At 33.2% G+C, this 18,967-nt stretch overlaps 1 protein-coding gene across 1 annotated transcript in view; it reads left to right on the top strand.

Moving 5' to 3' along the window:
• The window catches only part of LOC141300220 (lysine-specific demethylase 4B-like), a 46,147-nt gene that overhangs the window by 5,955 nt on the left and 21,225 nt on the right, over window positions 1-18,967 (top strand). The window contains exons 9-13 of the mRNA XM_073830549.1: window positions 4,279-4,457; window positions 4,626-4,827; window positions 17,408-17,484; window positions 17,660-17,715; window positions 17,798-17,906. Of these exons, the coding sequence (XP_073686650.1) occupies window positions 4,279-4,457; window positions 4,626-4,827; window positions 17,408-17,484; window positions 17,660-17,715; window positions 17,798-17,906 (623 nt within the window). The remainder of the gene's footprint in view (window positions 1-4,278; window positions 4,458-4,625; window positions 4,828-17,407; window positions 17,485-17,659; window positions 17,716-17,797; window positions 17,907-18,967) is intronic.

Here is an 18,967-nt window from a genome sequence, read left to right as displayed (position 1 = left end):
AATTAATACTGTCTGTATTACAATGATAAGGATTTGCATGTTGTAGAGCTGGGCGAAATGGCCTAAAAATAAAATCCCGATTTTTTCACAAAACATCTGATTTACGATTTAAAAAGATTTCCCCCCCCTACGACATTTAGCATGGAAAGAAACACCAGCTTGTCCACAACATATGGGCACCATATATTTTGTAATACACAATGCAACTGCATCAGTGATCACTTTCCACCAGTCCTCATTCTTATTATATAATTTCCATGCTTTTCTCTTGCAGTTATATCGTATTTAAAAATATAAAATTTTGAATACAGAAATATTAAATGATTTAAATAACTGAAACGATCTGCCAGCAGGAGGCGGCAAGACACTGATTTAATGACTGAATCATTAATTCATTTGAACCGCTGGTTTTTATGAATGGGAAATTGAATCATTTCACTAGATTCCTTTAAAAACGCACGTTCATTCATAAACACTCAGCGGTTTAGATGACTTGTTTCAGACTACTTTTGACCACAAAATAGAGCAAAATTAGGCAATAGTGTTATAGTCAGACAATGTAAGTCACTTAATAATAACTTCTTGTTTATTTAGCTGTTGTATTAAATCAATATGTCATTTACAAACTCCCTTAAAAATGATTAAAAGCTGTTACTCATCTTGGTTCGTAATATCACAAAGCTCTATTATAACAACGCTCGCTATACTGTACAATCAGTCTCTTATTGGCACTCTCTCTACACTTGTTTCTGAAAGGATTTGTCAGATATGTCCATGATACATTACTCAATGTTGCAAAAACGCGTAGAAAACTTTGAATCTCCGCTGAGCGCAAACACAAATATGCTGATCGGGTCCGGCTAACTTGCTAACAAGCAGCTAATCATGTCCCTTTAGTGGCTCCCATTATTTGTTTTCCGTGCCTTTCTGAAAACAAATATTTACAGTATATTAGTGTGTTCTAATATGGTAAATGCGCGGGGGAGGGCTGAGCCCATTCGGAACTGCTGGAGCCCAGAGAGGAGCGTCGGCTGATATTAAAGAGAAACCCGAATTTCATTCAAACAAATCGATGTAAACTACACATTTAAGTTAATCTATAAAGTCGATTTATCGCCCAGCCCTATTTCTAGTGATGATTATCTTATCAATAGCGCGCCGGAAAAATAAAAATAAAAATAAACGGAACGTGTTTTTCGGTTTTAAATACTATACCAGGCTTTTCATTGGTCCGTTAAGAAGAGATATTTTTATTGGCTACCGAAAAGCCAGTCAGTGGTTGAAATATTAATTCAAATTGCAGTAGGCTACTCTGTAACGAATTGTGATTTTAAAAGTAATTAAGTAAATTACTCAGGGTAATTTGTACTCAAGTACAAGTAAAATTACAGACTTAAAATTGTACTCATGAAAGTACAAATACCCAAAAAATTTACTTAATTACAGTAATGTGAGTATTTGTAATTCGTTACCTCCACCACTGATTTCTCTAGACATCTAAGGCCACATTTACACTGCATGGTTCAAGTGACCCAATTTCGTTTTTTTCCTCCCATGTGGCACAGATCGGATTTGGCCCACGACTGTGTAAACAGGAAAAAATCACATGGTTTCCGATATTCTCCTATCGGTTTCAGGGCTCATTCTATTGAACAAATGTCTATCTCAATCAATAGATCAGTCTTATCTATATCTATCTATCTATCTATCTATCTATCTATATATATATATATGTGTATGTGTATGTGTATGTCTATGTCTGTCTATCGAATATCTATTAATTGATCGAAGGGATATCTATCTATCAATTGATCAAACAAATATGTATCTATTGAACGAATATCCATCAATCTATCTATATCTGTCTGTCTATCGAATATCTATCAATTGATTGAACGAATGTCTATCAATCTATATCTGTCTATCGAACAAATATCTATCGATCAATCAAAAGAATATCGATTGAACGAATATCTATCGAATGAACATCTATCTGTCAAACGAATGTCTGTCTATTGAACGAATATCTATCTATCCATCAAACAAGTATCTAAGTATCCATTGAACGAACATCTATCAATCAGTCAGTCAAACGAATATCTGTCTATCGAACGGATATCTAACTGTCGAATCAAACGAATATGTCTACTGAATATCTGCTGAACGAATATCTATCTATCAATCGATCAAACAAACATCTATCCATTGAATATCTGCTGAAAAAATAACTATTTATCAACTGATTGAACAGATATATATCGAATGAATATCTATCGAACTAATATCTATTGATTGATCAAACAAATATCTATCAAATTAACATCCATCTATCTAGCGAATATCTGTCGATCGAGCAAACATATATTTGTCTATCAAACGAATATCTATCAATCTATCTATATCTATCGAACATCTATCTATCTGTCGAACGAATATCTATTGATCAATCAAATATCTTTCATCTATTGAACTAATATCTCACTCGATAGGAAGAATGTCTATCAAATGAATATCTATCCATCGATTGATCGAACGAATATCTATCTATCTATCTATATCTATATCTATCTATCTATCGAATATCTATCGATTTATTGAAAGAATATCTATCTAAATCTATCTGTCTATCTATCGAATATCTATCAATTGATTGAACGGATATCTATCGTATATCAATTGATCAAATGAATATCTATTGATCGATCGAACAAATATCTATCCATCTATAGAATGTCTATGTGTCTATCGAACGAATATCTATCGATTGATTGAATGAATATCTATCGATCAATCGAAAGAATATCAGTCTATTGAACAGATGTCTATCTGTCCATCGATCAAACAAATATCTATTGAACAAATATCTATCTATTGAATATCTGCCAAATGAATATCTATCTATCGACCGATTGAACGGATATCTATTGAATGAATATCTATTGATTGATCAAACAAATGTCCATTGAACGAATATCTACCTAGCAATCAATCAAACAAATACCTGTCTATGGAACAAATATCTATCCATTGAATATCTGCCAAACGAATATCTATTGATTGATCAAACAAATATGTCTATTGAACGAATATCTATCTTATCAATCAGTCAAACGGATATCTGTCTATCGATCACCATTCTATTGTCTATCGATCCCCATATCTATCTGTCTATCGAACGAATATCTATCTATCTATCGAATAACTATCGATTGATCGAATGAATATCTATCTATTGAACGAATATCTAAATCTATCTGTCTATCTATCGAATATCCATCAAATGATTGCACGGATATCTATCGAATATCCATCAAATGATTGAACGGATATCTATCGAATATCAATTGATGGAACAAATATATATCTATCGAACGAATATCTATCTATCGAATAACTATCGATTGATCGAATGAATATCTATTGATTGATCGAACAAATATATATCTATCGAATATCAATTGATGGAACAAATATATATCTATCGAACGAATATCTATCTATCGAATAACTATCGATTGATCAAATGAATATCTATCTATTGAACGAATATCTAAATCTATCTGTCTATCTATCGAATATCCATCAAATGATTGAACGGATATCTATCGAATATCAATTGATCAAACAAATAAATATCTATCGAATATCAATTGATGGAACAAGTATATATCTATCGAACGAATATCCATCTATCGAATAACTATCGATTGATCGAACAAATATCTATTGATTGATCGAACAAATAGCTATCGATCGAACAAATGTCTATCTATTTATGTCTTGATTGATCGAATGGATATCTATTGATGAATTTCTATTGAACCCATATCTATTGATTAATCGAACGAATTTATGTCGAATCATTATCTATCTATCTATTGAACAAATATCTATCTATCAAACGAATATCTGTCTATTTGTCTATCGAAGTAATATTTATCAATCAAACGAAATTCTATCTGTCTATCTATCTATCTGTCTATCTATTTGTCTGTCTATCTGTCTATCTGTCTATCTATCTATCTATCCATCTATCTATCCATCTATCTATCTATCTATATCTATCTATCTATCTATCTATCTATCTATCTATCTATCTATCTATCTATCTATCTATCTATCTATCTATCTATCTATCTATCTATCTATCTATCTATCTATCTATCTGCCTGGTAAAGTTATTTATTGATTGTAAGATTATATATCGTAATTATTCTAGCATGTTACTCCTCTGATATGTGAATCTCACCTGTGTGTCATCTCTCTGTGTTTCTGTAGAGTTATACTCTGGGCTGCCTGTAAATGGCAGCATCCAACCAGAGGCCAAGAAGTCAGAGGAGAACGCACTGTGGCAAAACCGCACGCCAAACTTCCTGGCCGAGAAACAGTTCAACGCTGCGATGGGGACCATCGAGCCGCACTGCGCCGTCTGCACGCTCTTCTGTCCGTACACACAGGTAATGCACAAAAAATCCTGAAAGAGCCTTTCATAATAAAACTTATGACTATCAGCACAAGATCTGGTCCACTTCAACGCTTTATTTTTTATCTTTAGTAGACAGGAAGTTGCTTTACTTCTCCAGTTAATCAATTCTCCTCTCTCGTGTGTGTCTGTGTGTGTTTAGCCCGTTAAGGATGCCTTCCACATCTCGGACACGTCTGGCCTTGTATCCCGGGTCGGCTGTCGCACGCGTCCACTGGTCCCAGAGATGTGCTTCAGCGCAGGGGCAGAGAACACCGAACCGCTGCCGTCGAACTCCCACATCGGCGACGACGGCACCAGCGTCCTGCTGTCCTGCGGTAGCTGCGGCCTACAGGTCCACGCCAGTAAGTTCACACACCTCACATGTGCTTCTCATGATCCAAAGAGATTTGTCATGGCTTTGACATGTACAGTTGCAATCAAAACTATTCAACCCCCCAGAGACTGCAGTACTTTACAAATACAAGCTTTTCTGAAGATCCAGGACTTTTACTGGCATATTAAAAGTGATAATGTCAATATAGAATTGTGAGTTATAGGATTTAAGCCTCTAGAGACTCTTAAAACAAAAACTGAATTGGCTTGGAGTGTTACACATACATGCATTTAGCCCATGAAGTTGAGTAGCAAATATGGCAAAGTCGACAGAGCTCTAACAAAAGCTACAGAAAAGAAATAGTTTTATTCCATTAGAAAGCCTGAGACTACAAGAAGATTTCCAAGACATTAAAAGTTCCTAGAGACACCGCTGACAGCCTTATTCCTTAGTTTAAAGTGCGTTGTACCAGAAAACCTTTGAGGGCGTTGAACAAAAAAAAGCACTAAATCATAAAATGTTTGATCAGAGCAACTTAGAAAATCCTGCAATGTACAGCCAAAGACTTGCAAAACATTTTAAAGCAGTGTAAAAGAAAAACACAAAACGAGTACGCTAGAAAATGTTAGAAATGTGCTCGCAACATGCTAATCATGCTAGAAACAGACTAGCAAAATGCTAGTAACTTGTCAATCATGTTAACAACATGCTAATAATATGCTAATCATGCTAGCAACATGCTAATCATGCTAGAAACTTAATAACTTGCTAGCAACATGCTAATCATGCAAATAACGTTAAAAATAATAAAACATGTTAGACGTTAGAAAAATGCTAACTGCATTTTAAACATGTTAGAAACATGCTAGCAACATGTTAATGTTAATAACATGCTAATAATGCTAGAAACATACTAACAAAATGTTAGTAATTTGCTAATCATGCTACCAATGCTAATAGCATGCTAATCATGTTAATCATGCTAGCAACGTGCTAATAACATGCTAACTACATTCTAAGCTTGTTAGCTACATGCTAATAGCATTAATCATGCTAATAATGTTAATAGCATGTTAATAATGCTAGAAACAGACTAGCAACATGCTAATAACTTGTTAATCATGGTACTAAAGCTAATAACATGTTAATCACACTAGAAACAGGCTAATAACATGTTAATCATGCTAGAAGTTTGCTAATAACTTGCTAGCAACATGCTAATCATACAAGTAACGTTAAAAATAAAACATGTTAGACGTTAGAAAAATGCTAACTGCATTTTGAACAGGTTAGAAACATGCTAGCAACATGTTAATGTTAATAACATGCTAATAATGCTAGAAACATACTAACAAAATGTTAGTAATTTGCTAATCATGCTACTAATGCTAATAGCATGCTAATCATGTTAATCATGCTAGCAAAGTGCTAATAACATTCTAACTACATTCTAAGCTTGTTAGCTACATGCTAATAACATTAATCATGCTACTAAAGCTAATAACATGTTAATCACACTAGAAACAGGCTAATAACATGTTAATCATGCTTGAAGTTTGCAAATAACTTGTTAGCAACGTGCTCATTACATGTTAATCATGAAAGTAACTTGTTAATCGTGTAAAAACATGCTAGAAAATGTTAGAACATGTTAACTACATTCTAATCATGTAAGAAACAGACTAGCAACTTGTCAATCATGTTAGTAATATGCTAATCATGCTAGAAACAGACTTACATGTTAATAACTTGTCAGTCATGCTAGCAACATGCTAATTATGCAAGTATCATTAATCATGTTAAAGACATGTTAAACATGTTAGAAAAATGTTAGAAACATGTTAACTACATTCTAAACATACTAGAAACATGCTAGCAAAATGCTAATCATGTTAGAAGTTTGCTAATAACTTGTTAGCAACATGTTAATCATGTTAGAAGCTTGTTAGAAATAACTTGTTAGAAACATGCTAGTAACATGCTAATAGTGCAATTAATGCTAATCATGCTAAACATGCGTTAAACATGTTAGAAAAATGTTGGAAACATGTTAACTACATTATAAACATACTAGAAACATGCTAGCAACATGCTAATAACATGTTAATCATGTTAAAATTTGCTAATCATGCAAGTAATGTTAATCATGCTAAAAATGCGTTAAACATGTTAGAAAAATGTTAGAAACATGTTAACTACATTCTAAACATACTAGAAACATGCTAGCAACATGCTAATAACATGTTAATCATGTTAAAATTTGCTAATCATGCAAGTAATGTTAATCATGCTAAAAATGCGTTAAACATGTTAGAAAAATGTTGGAAACATGTTAACTACATTCTAAACATACTAGAAACATGCTAGCAACATGCTAATAACATGTTAATCATGTTAAAAGTTTGCTAATCATGCAAGTAATGTTAATCATGTTAAAAATGCGTTAAACATGTTAGAAAAATGTTAGAAACATGTTAACTACATTCTAAACATACTAGAAACATGCTAGCAACATGCTAATAACATGTTAATCATGTTAAAAGTTTGCTAATCATGCAAGTAATGTTAATCATGCTAAAAATGCGTTAAACATGTTAGAAAAATGTTAGAAACATGTTAACTACATTCTAAACATACTAGAAACATGCTAGCAACATGTTAATCATGTTAAAAGTTTGCTAATAACTCGCTAGCAACACGTTAATTGTGCAAGTAACATGTTAATCATGTTAAAACATGTCAGAAAAATGTTAGAAACATGTTAACTACATTCTAAACATGCTAGCAACATGTTAATCGTGCAAGTAACATGTTAAAAAGCATGCTAGAACAAATGTTAGAAACATGCTAACTATATTCTAAAGATGCTAGCAACATGTTAATAATGCTAATAACATGTTAATCAGGCTAGTAACTTGCTAATCATGTTTGCAACATGCTAATAACATGCTAATCATGTTAGAAGCTTGCTAGTAACTTGCTAGCAACATGCTAATTGTGCAAGTAACATGATAATCATGTTAAAAACATGTTAGAAAAATGTTAGAAACATGTAAACTACATTTTAAACATGCTAGCAACATGTTAATCATTCTACTAATGATAAATATGTTAATTATGCTAGAAACAGGCTAGTGACTTGCTAGCAACAGGCTAATTAAGCAAGTAACATGTTAATCATGTTAGAACAAATGTTAGAAACATGCTAACTATGTTCTAAAGATGCTAGCAACATGTTAATAATGCTAATAACATGTTAATCAGGCTAGTAACTTGTTAATCATGTTTGCAACATGCTAATAACATGCTAATCATGCTAGAAGCTTGCTAGTAACTCGCTAGCAACATGCTAATTGTGTAAGTAACATGTTAATAACATGTAAACTACATTCTAAACATGCTAGCAACATGTTAGTCATGCTACTAATGCTAATATCATGCTAATTGTGCTAGAAACAGGCTAGTAACTTGCTAGCAACATGTTAATCGTGCAAGTAACATGTTAAAAACATGCTAGAACAAATGTTAGAAACATGCTAACTATATTCTAAAGATGCTAGCAACATGTTAATATTGCTAATAACATGTTAATCAGGCTAGTAACTTGTTAATCATGTTTGCAACATGCTAATAACATGTTAATCATGTTAAAAACATGTTAGAAAAATGTTAGAAACGTAAACTACATTCTAAACATGCTAGCAACATGTTAATCATTCTACTAATGCTAATAACATGCTAATTATGTTAGAAACAGGCTAGTAACTTGCTAGCAACATGCTAATTATGCAAGTAACGTGTTAATCATGTTAGAACAAATGTTAGAAACATGCTAACTATATTCTAAATATGTTAGCAACATGTTAATAATGCTAATAACATGTTAATCAGGTTAGTAACTTGTTAATGTTTGCAACATGCTAATAACATGCTAATCATGTTAGAAGCTTGCTAGTAACTCGCTAGCAACATGCTAATTATGCAAGTAACATGCTAATCATGCTAGAAACATGTTAGAAAAATGTTAGAAACATGTTAACTACATTCTAATCATGCTAGCAACATGTTAATCATTCTACTAATGCTAATAACATGCTAATCATGCTAGAAACATGTTAGAAAAATGTTAGAAACATGTTAACTACATTCTAATCATGCTAGCAAAATGCTAATCATCTAATCTATATAAAGTTTAAAACTTCAAGCTTTTACAGCTGCTTTAAACTCTCAAGCTAAGCTTTCTCAAGCCAACCTAAAGTTTGTCTAACTTTTTTTTTAAATCTAGTTTCGATTGCAACTACATTTTGGAGTGGTTTCTTGCCTTACCTTCTTAAAAAGGAAGTAGTTTTCCTCAAAATCCCGTCTTCTCGGTCTACTTCTACATCAGTGTCTCCAGCTGTTTGTTCACCTCCTTCACACCAATCTGCATATTTCAGTCTGCGTTTGCTAATAAACGTCTTTGATCGCGTGTTTATCTGTCGCGGGGCCTCGGCCGTCACTCCAGCCAATTTACCGTCAGTCAGGCTGAACTCCACTTATTTATTTAGACGAGCACAGAAGAAGAAAAAAAACTCCCGAAGCCGGGAAAGCGGCTCGTTTGAGCGGTTTCTCTCTAAGCCGCGTAGCCAATTAGCCGGGTCTGCCGAGGTGACGCCGCGCTCTGATTGGCCCGTTTGGGCTATAACCGAAAATGACAGTTCAGACCACAGTGTTTGAGTTTTCGTGATGTTTTTGTGTTTTCCGGACGCATCCGGCCGTGATATTTTGCCGTGGGCTGGCGATGTGATTAGATTTAGGGTTTGGCTCAGATAGTCTTCCGGTGGCTGTTTGTAAGTTCATTACGGCGAGTTGTTCAGATTTATGAAGTGCGATCGCTCTGGCGTGTTAGTCTGCTTTTAGCGGCGCTAATCACTTTAGCGTGGCTCTGTTTGCACTCTGTCAAACTAATTGAAGTCGTCAGTGTGTCAGAAGAGTAGTGGCTCATATTTTACCTGCGCCGCTGTCAGGCTTTCTCAAAGAAGCACGGCTTATGAAACAGATATTTCTGGCTGGTAAATCTCACCCGCTGACCCACGCTTGATTGAAATAGCTGATATATAATGTGCACCTGTGTTCAGACGTCAGCTCCGTTATTTATTACTGCAGCAGGTACGCTCAGCGGCCTACACTTACTGTATTATTTAGTGGAGGCAGAGTTTATGCAACTTTTATTAAGACTACAGTAATCATAATGAAATATTTTTGTACGTATAACTGTTTTGTTGTTCTTTAATTTTTCTTTTCTTTGTGCTTTTTTCTTTAATAATAATAATAATAATAATTACTATACTTATTTATAATATTTGTATACATATAACTATTGCTTTGTGTAGTATTTTTTTTTTCTGGTTATTTTTTTCTTTAGTTTATTCTTATATTTTTAATCTTTTTATTTCATTTCTTTTGTGTCGTTTTTTTTGTTGTATTTTTGCTTTTGTTCATTTATTGACTTATTTTGTGTTGTTTTTAGTTGTTTTGTTCTACTATAAATAATTATATTTTTATACATTTAACTATTTCTTTGTTCATTATTCTTTTGGTTTTGTTCAATTTTTTTGACTCATTTTGTATGTTACTTTCAGTTGTTTGTTGTGTTTTTTTACTTTAAGTTTATTCTTAATATTTTAAATATTTTTTCTGTCATACTTTCTTTTCTTTGTTTTTTGGTCACTTGTTTCTTCCCTTCTGTTTTTGTTCTTTAATTTGTTTTCGTTTAATAATAATAATAATAATAATAATAAACAAATACTATAAATAACAATAATTATTATTATTATATTTTATACATTTAACTATTTCTTAGATTTTTTTTGCTTTTGTTCATTTATTGACTCATTTTGTATATTGTTTTCAATTGTTTGTTGTTTTTTCTTTAATTTTTTACAATTATTTAAAAAATATTTTCTGACATATTTTCATTATTTTCTGTTTTTGTCACTCAATAATAATAATTATTATTATATTTTCTATTATTATTGTATTTTCTTTAATTTGTTTTTTTAGCAATAATAATAAAGTAATAAATACTATAATAATAGTTAATAATACATTTTTATACATTTAACTATTTATTAATTGTTCTTAATTGCTTTTGTTCATTTATTGACTCGTTTGGTATATTATTTTTTATTTGTTGTGTTTTCTTTAGTTAATATTTAATTATTATTTTTTTACCTTTTTCTCTCATACTTTCATTCTTTCCTTTGTTTTTGTCACTCGTTTCTTCCATTCTGTATGTTCTTTAATATTCTTTTCTTTCTGCATTTTTCTTTAATAATAACAACTAAATACTATAAATAATAATAATAATAATAATAATAATAATTTTATTCACATAACTATTTCTTTGTTCATTTTTTGTTTTTGTATATTAATAATTTATTTTGTATATTCTTTTCTGTTTGTTGTTGCTTTATTCTTTAGTTTATTCTTACTTTTTTGTCTTTTTCTATCACTTTTTTGTCACTAGTTTCTTCCCCTCTGTATTTTGTTCTTTAATTTTTTTTATTTGTATTTTTTCTATAATAATAATAATAATAATTTTTGTTATGTTTTTTATTATGTTTATGTTTTTTCTTTGTTTAATCATATTTAATTTTTTTTCTTTAAAAATTTTCCTTTTTGGTCTTTTTCTTTAATAATAATAATAATAATAATAATAATAATAATAATAATAATACTTTTGATTTTTGCTGTTGCAATTTTTTTTTCTCTTTTGTCTTTTTGATTTGTTCAATCAATTTTTTCTTATCATAATATTTATGTATATATACTTTTTTTTATATGTAATTTGGATTTTTTTTTTTTTTAATTTTTTGGTTTGTTTCTGCATATTTTGGACATTTTTTTTCGTCTTTTTCATCTGTCATTATTTGTTTCTTTCTTTTTGTGTCTTTTTTATCTTAGCTTTTCCCCCTATGATTTCATTCATTCTTTGCTTTTCCTTTTTCCCTTTAATAAAATAATTCTTATTATTATCATTTCTATTTTTGTATATCACCTTATGTTTTATGTAATTTGTTTCTGGTTTTTTGTCCATTAATATTTTTGTTCATGTTATTATTTAAATCATTTGTATCATTTTAATAATACTTTTTAAAAATAATATCACAAATATTTTAAAGAAAAATATCATGTTCCTCTTGGTTTTATGTCACAATAAGCCATTCAAAACTGTATATAAAAGAGATTTAACTACATCAAAACCCTTTTAATACAGTAAAAAGGCCTTTTTCTATAGCAAAACCACTTCATTTTGACCTCAAGTGGCTCACTGCTTTCATTGACTGTCTCCATGCCATGAATTTCCCGCCGAAAGCAGATCCCGCGGCTCCCCGGAGGTGTTTTAAACGCTCAGATTCCCTCCACTTCCACTTACAGAGGCGACAGCGAGCCACCGACCCGAACAAACCGTTCCAGGGAAAAAGAAAAAAACCAAACAGCAACAGCAGCAGCATCTCCAGCTTGTTTGCTTTCCAAAGGCTTGAAGAAGAGGGCCGTGAAGTGAAAGACAGCTTGTTAGTCGGCGTTGTCTGTCTCTCCGTGCTTTTTCGGGGGTTTTGCTGAACGCTCGTACGCTTGAACTCACAAGCGGCGCTTATGAAAGTGTCTCGCTGGAACACAATCACGTGTGGCATATTAAACTAATGCCCAGAGGCTGTGTTTGTGTCCCGTCCTCCATTACGGCTCCGGCTGGGCTGGGACGCGCCGCCCCGCTGTTCGTGTTTACCTGCCGTCGATGCTGAAAGCTGCCGATTTCGATAAGACCGGGTCGAGCGGCTAATGACAGCGTGTCAACCGCGTGAGCTTTCACCTCCGGTTACGGTCGCAGGGAGTCTGCGGTAATTACAGGGAACGGCGGCGGCGACAAACGCCATTTTCTGCTGGAGACTCAAATGCGACGTTTTTGTTTTGTTTGCGTTTTCTAAACCTAAAAAGTAGTAATATTTTATCGATTAATGACTCAAAACGCAACGCGTTTCTAGCTAAAAGTGAATATATTCAATAAGATGGCTTGATTTTAAAATTCGTAAAAATCGTGCTAGGATGCCATTGGCTACTGATCTGCTACTTAAGCTTTTTGTTTTTATTCCTCCTCCTCCTAGAGCGTTCAAGCTAGAGCCACCAAACTCAGCCCAGGTCTTCGGACTGATCTGATTTACCGTGCTCTATCGTTTCAGACTGATCCGACTTATAGTTTTCCTAAAATGTAAGATTAAAAAAAATATAAAAATCCCATAGACTTACACTGACGAGCGTTCAAATGAGCCAACACTATTCGAACTCCAACTGTCAAAATTCAAATTTAAATTTAAATCGAGCTTCCCTTCTATGAACTATTTCTAATCCATTCAAACTGCCATTCTGTCTTAATATTTCTAATCTATTTAACTAACTAGCCTAGCCTAGCAACTACAATCACGTTAGTAACTTGCTATGTTAGTAACATGTTATCATACTAGCAACATGTTAGTAACTTGTTAATCATGCTAGAAACATGCTAGTAACTTCTCAGTCATGCTAATGGCATAAATAATGTGCTAATCATGTTAAAAACATGTTAGCAATTTGCTAATCTTGCTAGAAACATGCTAGCAACTTGTTAAACATGTTAGAAACATGCTAGTAACTTGCTAATCATGTTAAAAACATGTTAACATGCTAATAACTTGTTAATCGTGTTAGAAACATGCTAATAACTTGCTAATCATTCTAGAAACATGTTAGAACTTGCTAGTCAGCCTAGAAACATGTCGGAAACATGTTAGCAACTTATTCATGTTGGAAACATGCTAGCAACTAACTAATCATGATAGAAATGTTAGAAACGTGTTAGCAACTTGCTAATCGTGCTAGAAGCATGTTAGCAACTTGTTAATCATGTTAGAAACATGCTAATGAAATGCTAGTAACTTGTTAATCATGCTAGAAACATGGTAACAACTTGCTAATCATGCTATAATCATGTTAGAAACTTGCCAATGACATGCTAGTAACTTGTAGCAACTTGCTAATCATGCTAAAAACGTGTTAGAAACGTGTTAGCAATTTGTTAATGTTAGAAACATGCCAATAACTTGCTAATCATGCTAGAAACATGCTAATAACTTGCTGATCATGCTAGAAACATGCTAGCAACTTGTTAATCATGCTAGAAACATGTTAGAAACGTGTTAGCAGCTTGTTAATAATGCTAGAAACGTGTTAGCAACTTGCTAATTATGTTGGAAACATGTTAATGACATGTTATTAACGTGTTAATCATGCTAGAAACATGTTAGCCACTTGTTAATGACATGCTAATAATGCAAGTAACATACTAATACGGTTAGAAACATGCTAGTAACATGGTAACAACTTGCTAATCATGCTATAATCATGTTAGAAACTTGCTAATGACATGCTAGTAACTTGCTAATCATGCTAGAAACATGGTAATAATATGGTAATAACGTGTTAATCATGTTAAAAACATGTTTGCAACTTGTTATTGACATGATAATGCAAGTAACAGTGAAACATGCTAGCAACTTGCTAATCATGCTAGAAACATGTTAATGGCGTGCTAGCAACTTGCTAGTCGGCCTAGAAACATGTTGGAAACATGCTAGCAACTTGCTAATCATGCTAGAAACATGTTAATGGCGTGCTAGCAACTTGCTAGTCGGCCTAGAAACATGTTGGAAACATGCTAGCAACTTGCTAATCATGTTGGAAACATGCTAGCAACTTACTAATCATGATAGAAACATGATAGAAACATTAGAAACGTGCTAGCAACTTGCTAATCATGTTGGAAACATGCTAATGACATGCTAGTAACTTGCTAATCGTGTTAGAAACATGTTAATGGCGTGCTAGCAACTTGCTAGTCGGCCTAGAAACATGTTGGAAACATGTTAGCAACTTGTTAATCATGTTGGAAACATGCTAGCAACTTACTAATCATGATAGAAACATGATAGAAACATATTAGAAACGTGTTGGCAACTTGTTAAAAATGTTAGAAACGTGCTAGCAACTTGCTAATCATGTTGGAAACATGCTAATGACATGCTAGTAACTTGCTAATCATGCTAGAAACATGTTAATGGCGTGCTAGCAACTTGCTAGTCGGCCTAGAAACATGTTGGAAACATGCTAGCAACTTGCTAATCATGCTAGAAACATGTTAATGGCGTGCTAGCAACTTGCTAGTCGGCCTAGAAACATGTTGGAAACATGCTAGCAACTTGCTAATCATGCTAGAAACATGTTAATGGCGTGCTAGCAACTTGCTAGTCGGCCTAGAAACTTGTTGGAAACATGCTAGCAACTTGCTAATCATGCTAGAAACATGTTAATGGTGTGCTAGCAACTTGCTAGTCGGCCTAGAAACATGTTGGAAACATGTTAGCAACTTGTTAATCATGTTGGAAACATGCTAGCAACTTACTAATCATGATAGAAACATGATAGAAACATATTAGAAACGTGTTGGCAACTTGTTAAAAATGTTAGAAACGTGCTAACAACTTGCTAATCATGTTGGCAACTTGCTAATCATGCTAGAAACATGTTAATGGCGTGCTAGCAACTTGCTAGTCAGCCTAGAAACATGTTGGAAACATGCTAGCAACTTGCTAATCATGCTAGAAACATGTTAATGGCGTGCTAGCAACTTGCTAGTCGGCCTAGAAACATGTTGGAAACATGTTAGCAACTTGTTAATCATGTTGGAAACATGCTAGCAACTTACTAATCATGATAGAAACATGATAGAAACATATTAGAAACGTGTTGGCAACTTGTTAAAAATGTTAGAAACGTGCTAGCAACTTGCTAATCATGTTGGAAACATGCTAATGAAATGCTAGTAACTTGCTAATCATGTTGGAAACTTGCTAATCATGCTAGAAACATGTTAATGGCGTGCTAGCAACTTGCTAGTCGGCCTAGAAACATGTTGGAAACATGTTAGCAACTTGCTAATCATGCTAGAAACATGTTAATGGCGTGCTAGCAACTTGCTAGTCGGCCTAGAAACATGTTGGAAACATGCTAGCAACTTGCTAATCATGTTAGAAACATGTTAATGGCGTGCTAGCAGCTTGCTAGTCGGCCTAGAAACATGTTGGAAACATGCTAGCAACTTGCTAATCATGCTAGAAACATGTTAATGCCATGCTAGCAACTTGCTAGTCGGCCTAGAAACATGTTGGAAACATGTTAACAACTTGTTAATCATGTTGGAAACATGCTAGCAACTTACTAATCATGATAGAAACATGATAGAAACATATTAGAAACGTGTTGGCAACTTGTTAAAAATGTTAGAAACGTGCTAGCAACTTGCTAATCATGTTGGAAACTTGCTAATCATGCTAGAAACATGTTAATGGCGTGCTAGCAACTTGCTAGTCGGCCTAGAAACATGTTGGAAACATGCTAGCAACTTGCTAATCATGCTAGAAACATGTTAATGGCGTGCTAGCAACTTGCTAGTCGGCCTAGAAACATGTTGGAAACATGTTAGCAACTTGTTAATCATGTTGGAAACATGCTAGCAACTTACTAATCATGATAGAAACATGATAGAAACATATTAGAAACGTGTTGGCAACTTGTTAAAAATGTTAGAAACGTGCTAGCAACTTGCTAATCATGTTGGAAACATGCTAATGACATGCTAGTAACTTGCTAATCATGTTGGAAACTTGCTAATCATGCTAGAAACATGTTAATGGCGTGCTAGCAACTTGCTAGTCGGCCTAGAAACATGTTGGAAACATGCTAACAACTTGCTAATCATGCTAGAAACATGTTAATGGCGTGCTAGCAACTTGCTAGTCGGCCTAGAAACATGTTGGAAACATGCTAGCAACTTGCTAATCATGTTAGAAATATGTTAATGGCGTGCTAGCAGCTTGCTAGTCGGCCTAGAAACATGTTGGAAACATGCTAGCAACTTGCTAATCATGATAGAAACATATTAGAAACGTGTTGGCAACTTGTTTAAAATGTTAGAAACGTGCTAATGACATGCTAGTAACTTGCTAATCATGTTGGAAACTTGCTAATCATGCTAGTAACTTGCTAATCATGTTAGAAACATATTAAACATGCTAGAAAAATGTTGGAATAATGCTAACTACATTCTAATCATGCCAGCAACATGCTAATAATCTAATATCTATGTAAAGTTCAAACTTTAAGCTTTTACAGCTGCTTTAAACTTTCAAGCTAGGCTTTCTCAAGCCAGTTGTCAAAAAGTGCCAAGTTGGGTTCTTTCGGTACTGACATCTTTTCTGTTACTTTTACTTTTATTTGAAATTTTCATGCATGGTTTAAGTTTTAGCTGATCTCTGTTTTTGTTACGTCTGTTGTTCTTATTTTTCTCTCAGTCTTCGTTCATTTTTGTCAAATCAAACTGAGGTCAAAGTTATTTTTTGACGTAAAATTACAGAAGATTTTTATCTTCATAAATAACATGCACTGGTGAATCTTACACGGTCTGTTTACTAAATTAAATTCGAACATTTATTAGTATGGTTCATAGACGGCTAAATTTCTTTTCTTGTTTTCGTCAGGTTGTTACGGCGTCAGTCCCGACACGAAACAGGAGGGCTGGACGTGTTCACGATGTACTGCAGCCGAATGGACAGCCGTAAGTGTCAAAACCAACGAACAAACGTGAATTTGTCATACAACTAGTTACAAATCAATTCTGTTATTAACGACTTCATACATCATACTTCTCTGCACTAGACCTCAATATGGCACGTTTATTGTTGTGATAAAGCGTTGTTATTGTGTTAATCAGTGTTTGTTTATGGTGGCAGGCCTGCTGTTTGTGCAGTTTAAGAGGAGGAGCTTTGAAGAAAACCACAGATGACAGGTCTGATATCTCAAACTCTGTTTCTCTCATATGGCATGTCAATTACGAGGAGCTAATTTGACAAACCAACTCCCGTCCGCAGGTGGGTTCACGTGATCTGCGCCGTGGCTGTGGCCGAGGCTCGTTTCGTTAACGCGGTGGAGCGAGAGCCGGTGGACGTGACGGCCGTCCCTGACACCAGGAAGAGTCTGGTGAGTCAAGACACGCCTCCTCCTTAATTTAACAAATAATCATTTTTTTTGTGTTTGTTCTGTCTTTTGCTTTGTTTTTATACTTTTCTTTCATTCTTCTGTTTGTGCTTTCGTTTGTTTCATTCATTATTTTTGTTCATATTTGTTCATACTGTTGTTTTCTGTTTCTCATTGGCCTTTTATTTTTGTTTTTACTTTTTTGTTTTAGTTTGTACACTTTTTGCTGGTTTTTTTTTTCTGTTTTAGTTTATTCGTAAATTTTTCACTTGTTCATTTTTTTTTCATTCCTGTAGTTTTTTTTCTTACGTTGTTTTTCTTTATTTGCTGTTTTCTTGGAGTTTGTCTGTTTTAGTTCATTCATAAATTTTTCGCTTGTTCGTTTCAGTTGTTTTTTTAATTCCTTTTGTTTTTTCTTGTTTTTATCTTTTTTTCTGTTTTAGTTTATTCGTAAATTTTTCACTTGTTCATTTTTTTTTTCATTCCTGTAGTTTTTTTTCTTACGTTGTTTTTCTTTTTTGCTGTAGTTTTTATATTTTCTGTCTTAGGTAATTCGTAATTTTTTCTCGTTTTTTTTTTTCATTCCTTTAGTTTTTTTTCTTACATTGTTTTTCTCTTTTTTGTTGGAGTTTTTATATTTTCTGTTTTAGGTAATTCAATTAATTTTTGCTCGTTTTTTTTCTTACGTTGTTTTTCTCTTTTGCTGTTTTGTTGCAGTTTTTTGCTTTTTGTTTTAGTTCATTCGTAAATTTTTCGCTCGTTCTTTTTTTAAAATCCTTTAGTTTTTTCCTTACGTTTTTTTTCTTCTTTATTTGCTGTTTTCTTGGAGTTTGTCTGTTTTAGTTCATTCATAAATTTTTCGCTTGTTCGTTTCAGTTGTTTTTTTTTAATTCCTTTTGTTTCTTGTTTTTATCTTTTTTTCTGTTTTAGTTTATTCGTAAATTTTTCACTTGTTCATTTTTTTTTTTCATTCCTGTAGTTTTTTTTTCTTACGTTGTTTTTCTTTTTTGCTGTAGTTTTTATATTTTCTGTCTTAGGTAATTCGTAATTTTCTCGTTTTTTTT

The sequence above is a fragment of the Garra rufa genome, chromosome 24 (assembly GCF_049309525.1).
Source record: "Garra rufa chromosome 24, GarRuf1.0, whole genome shotgun sequence".
Taxonomy (NCBI): domain Eukaryota; kingdom Metazoa; phylum Chordata; class Actinopteri; order Cypriniformes; family Cyprinidae; genus Garra; species Garra rufa.
This window is presented reverse-complemented; position numbering and strand designations above follow the sequence as displayed.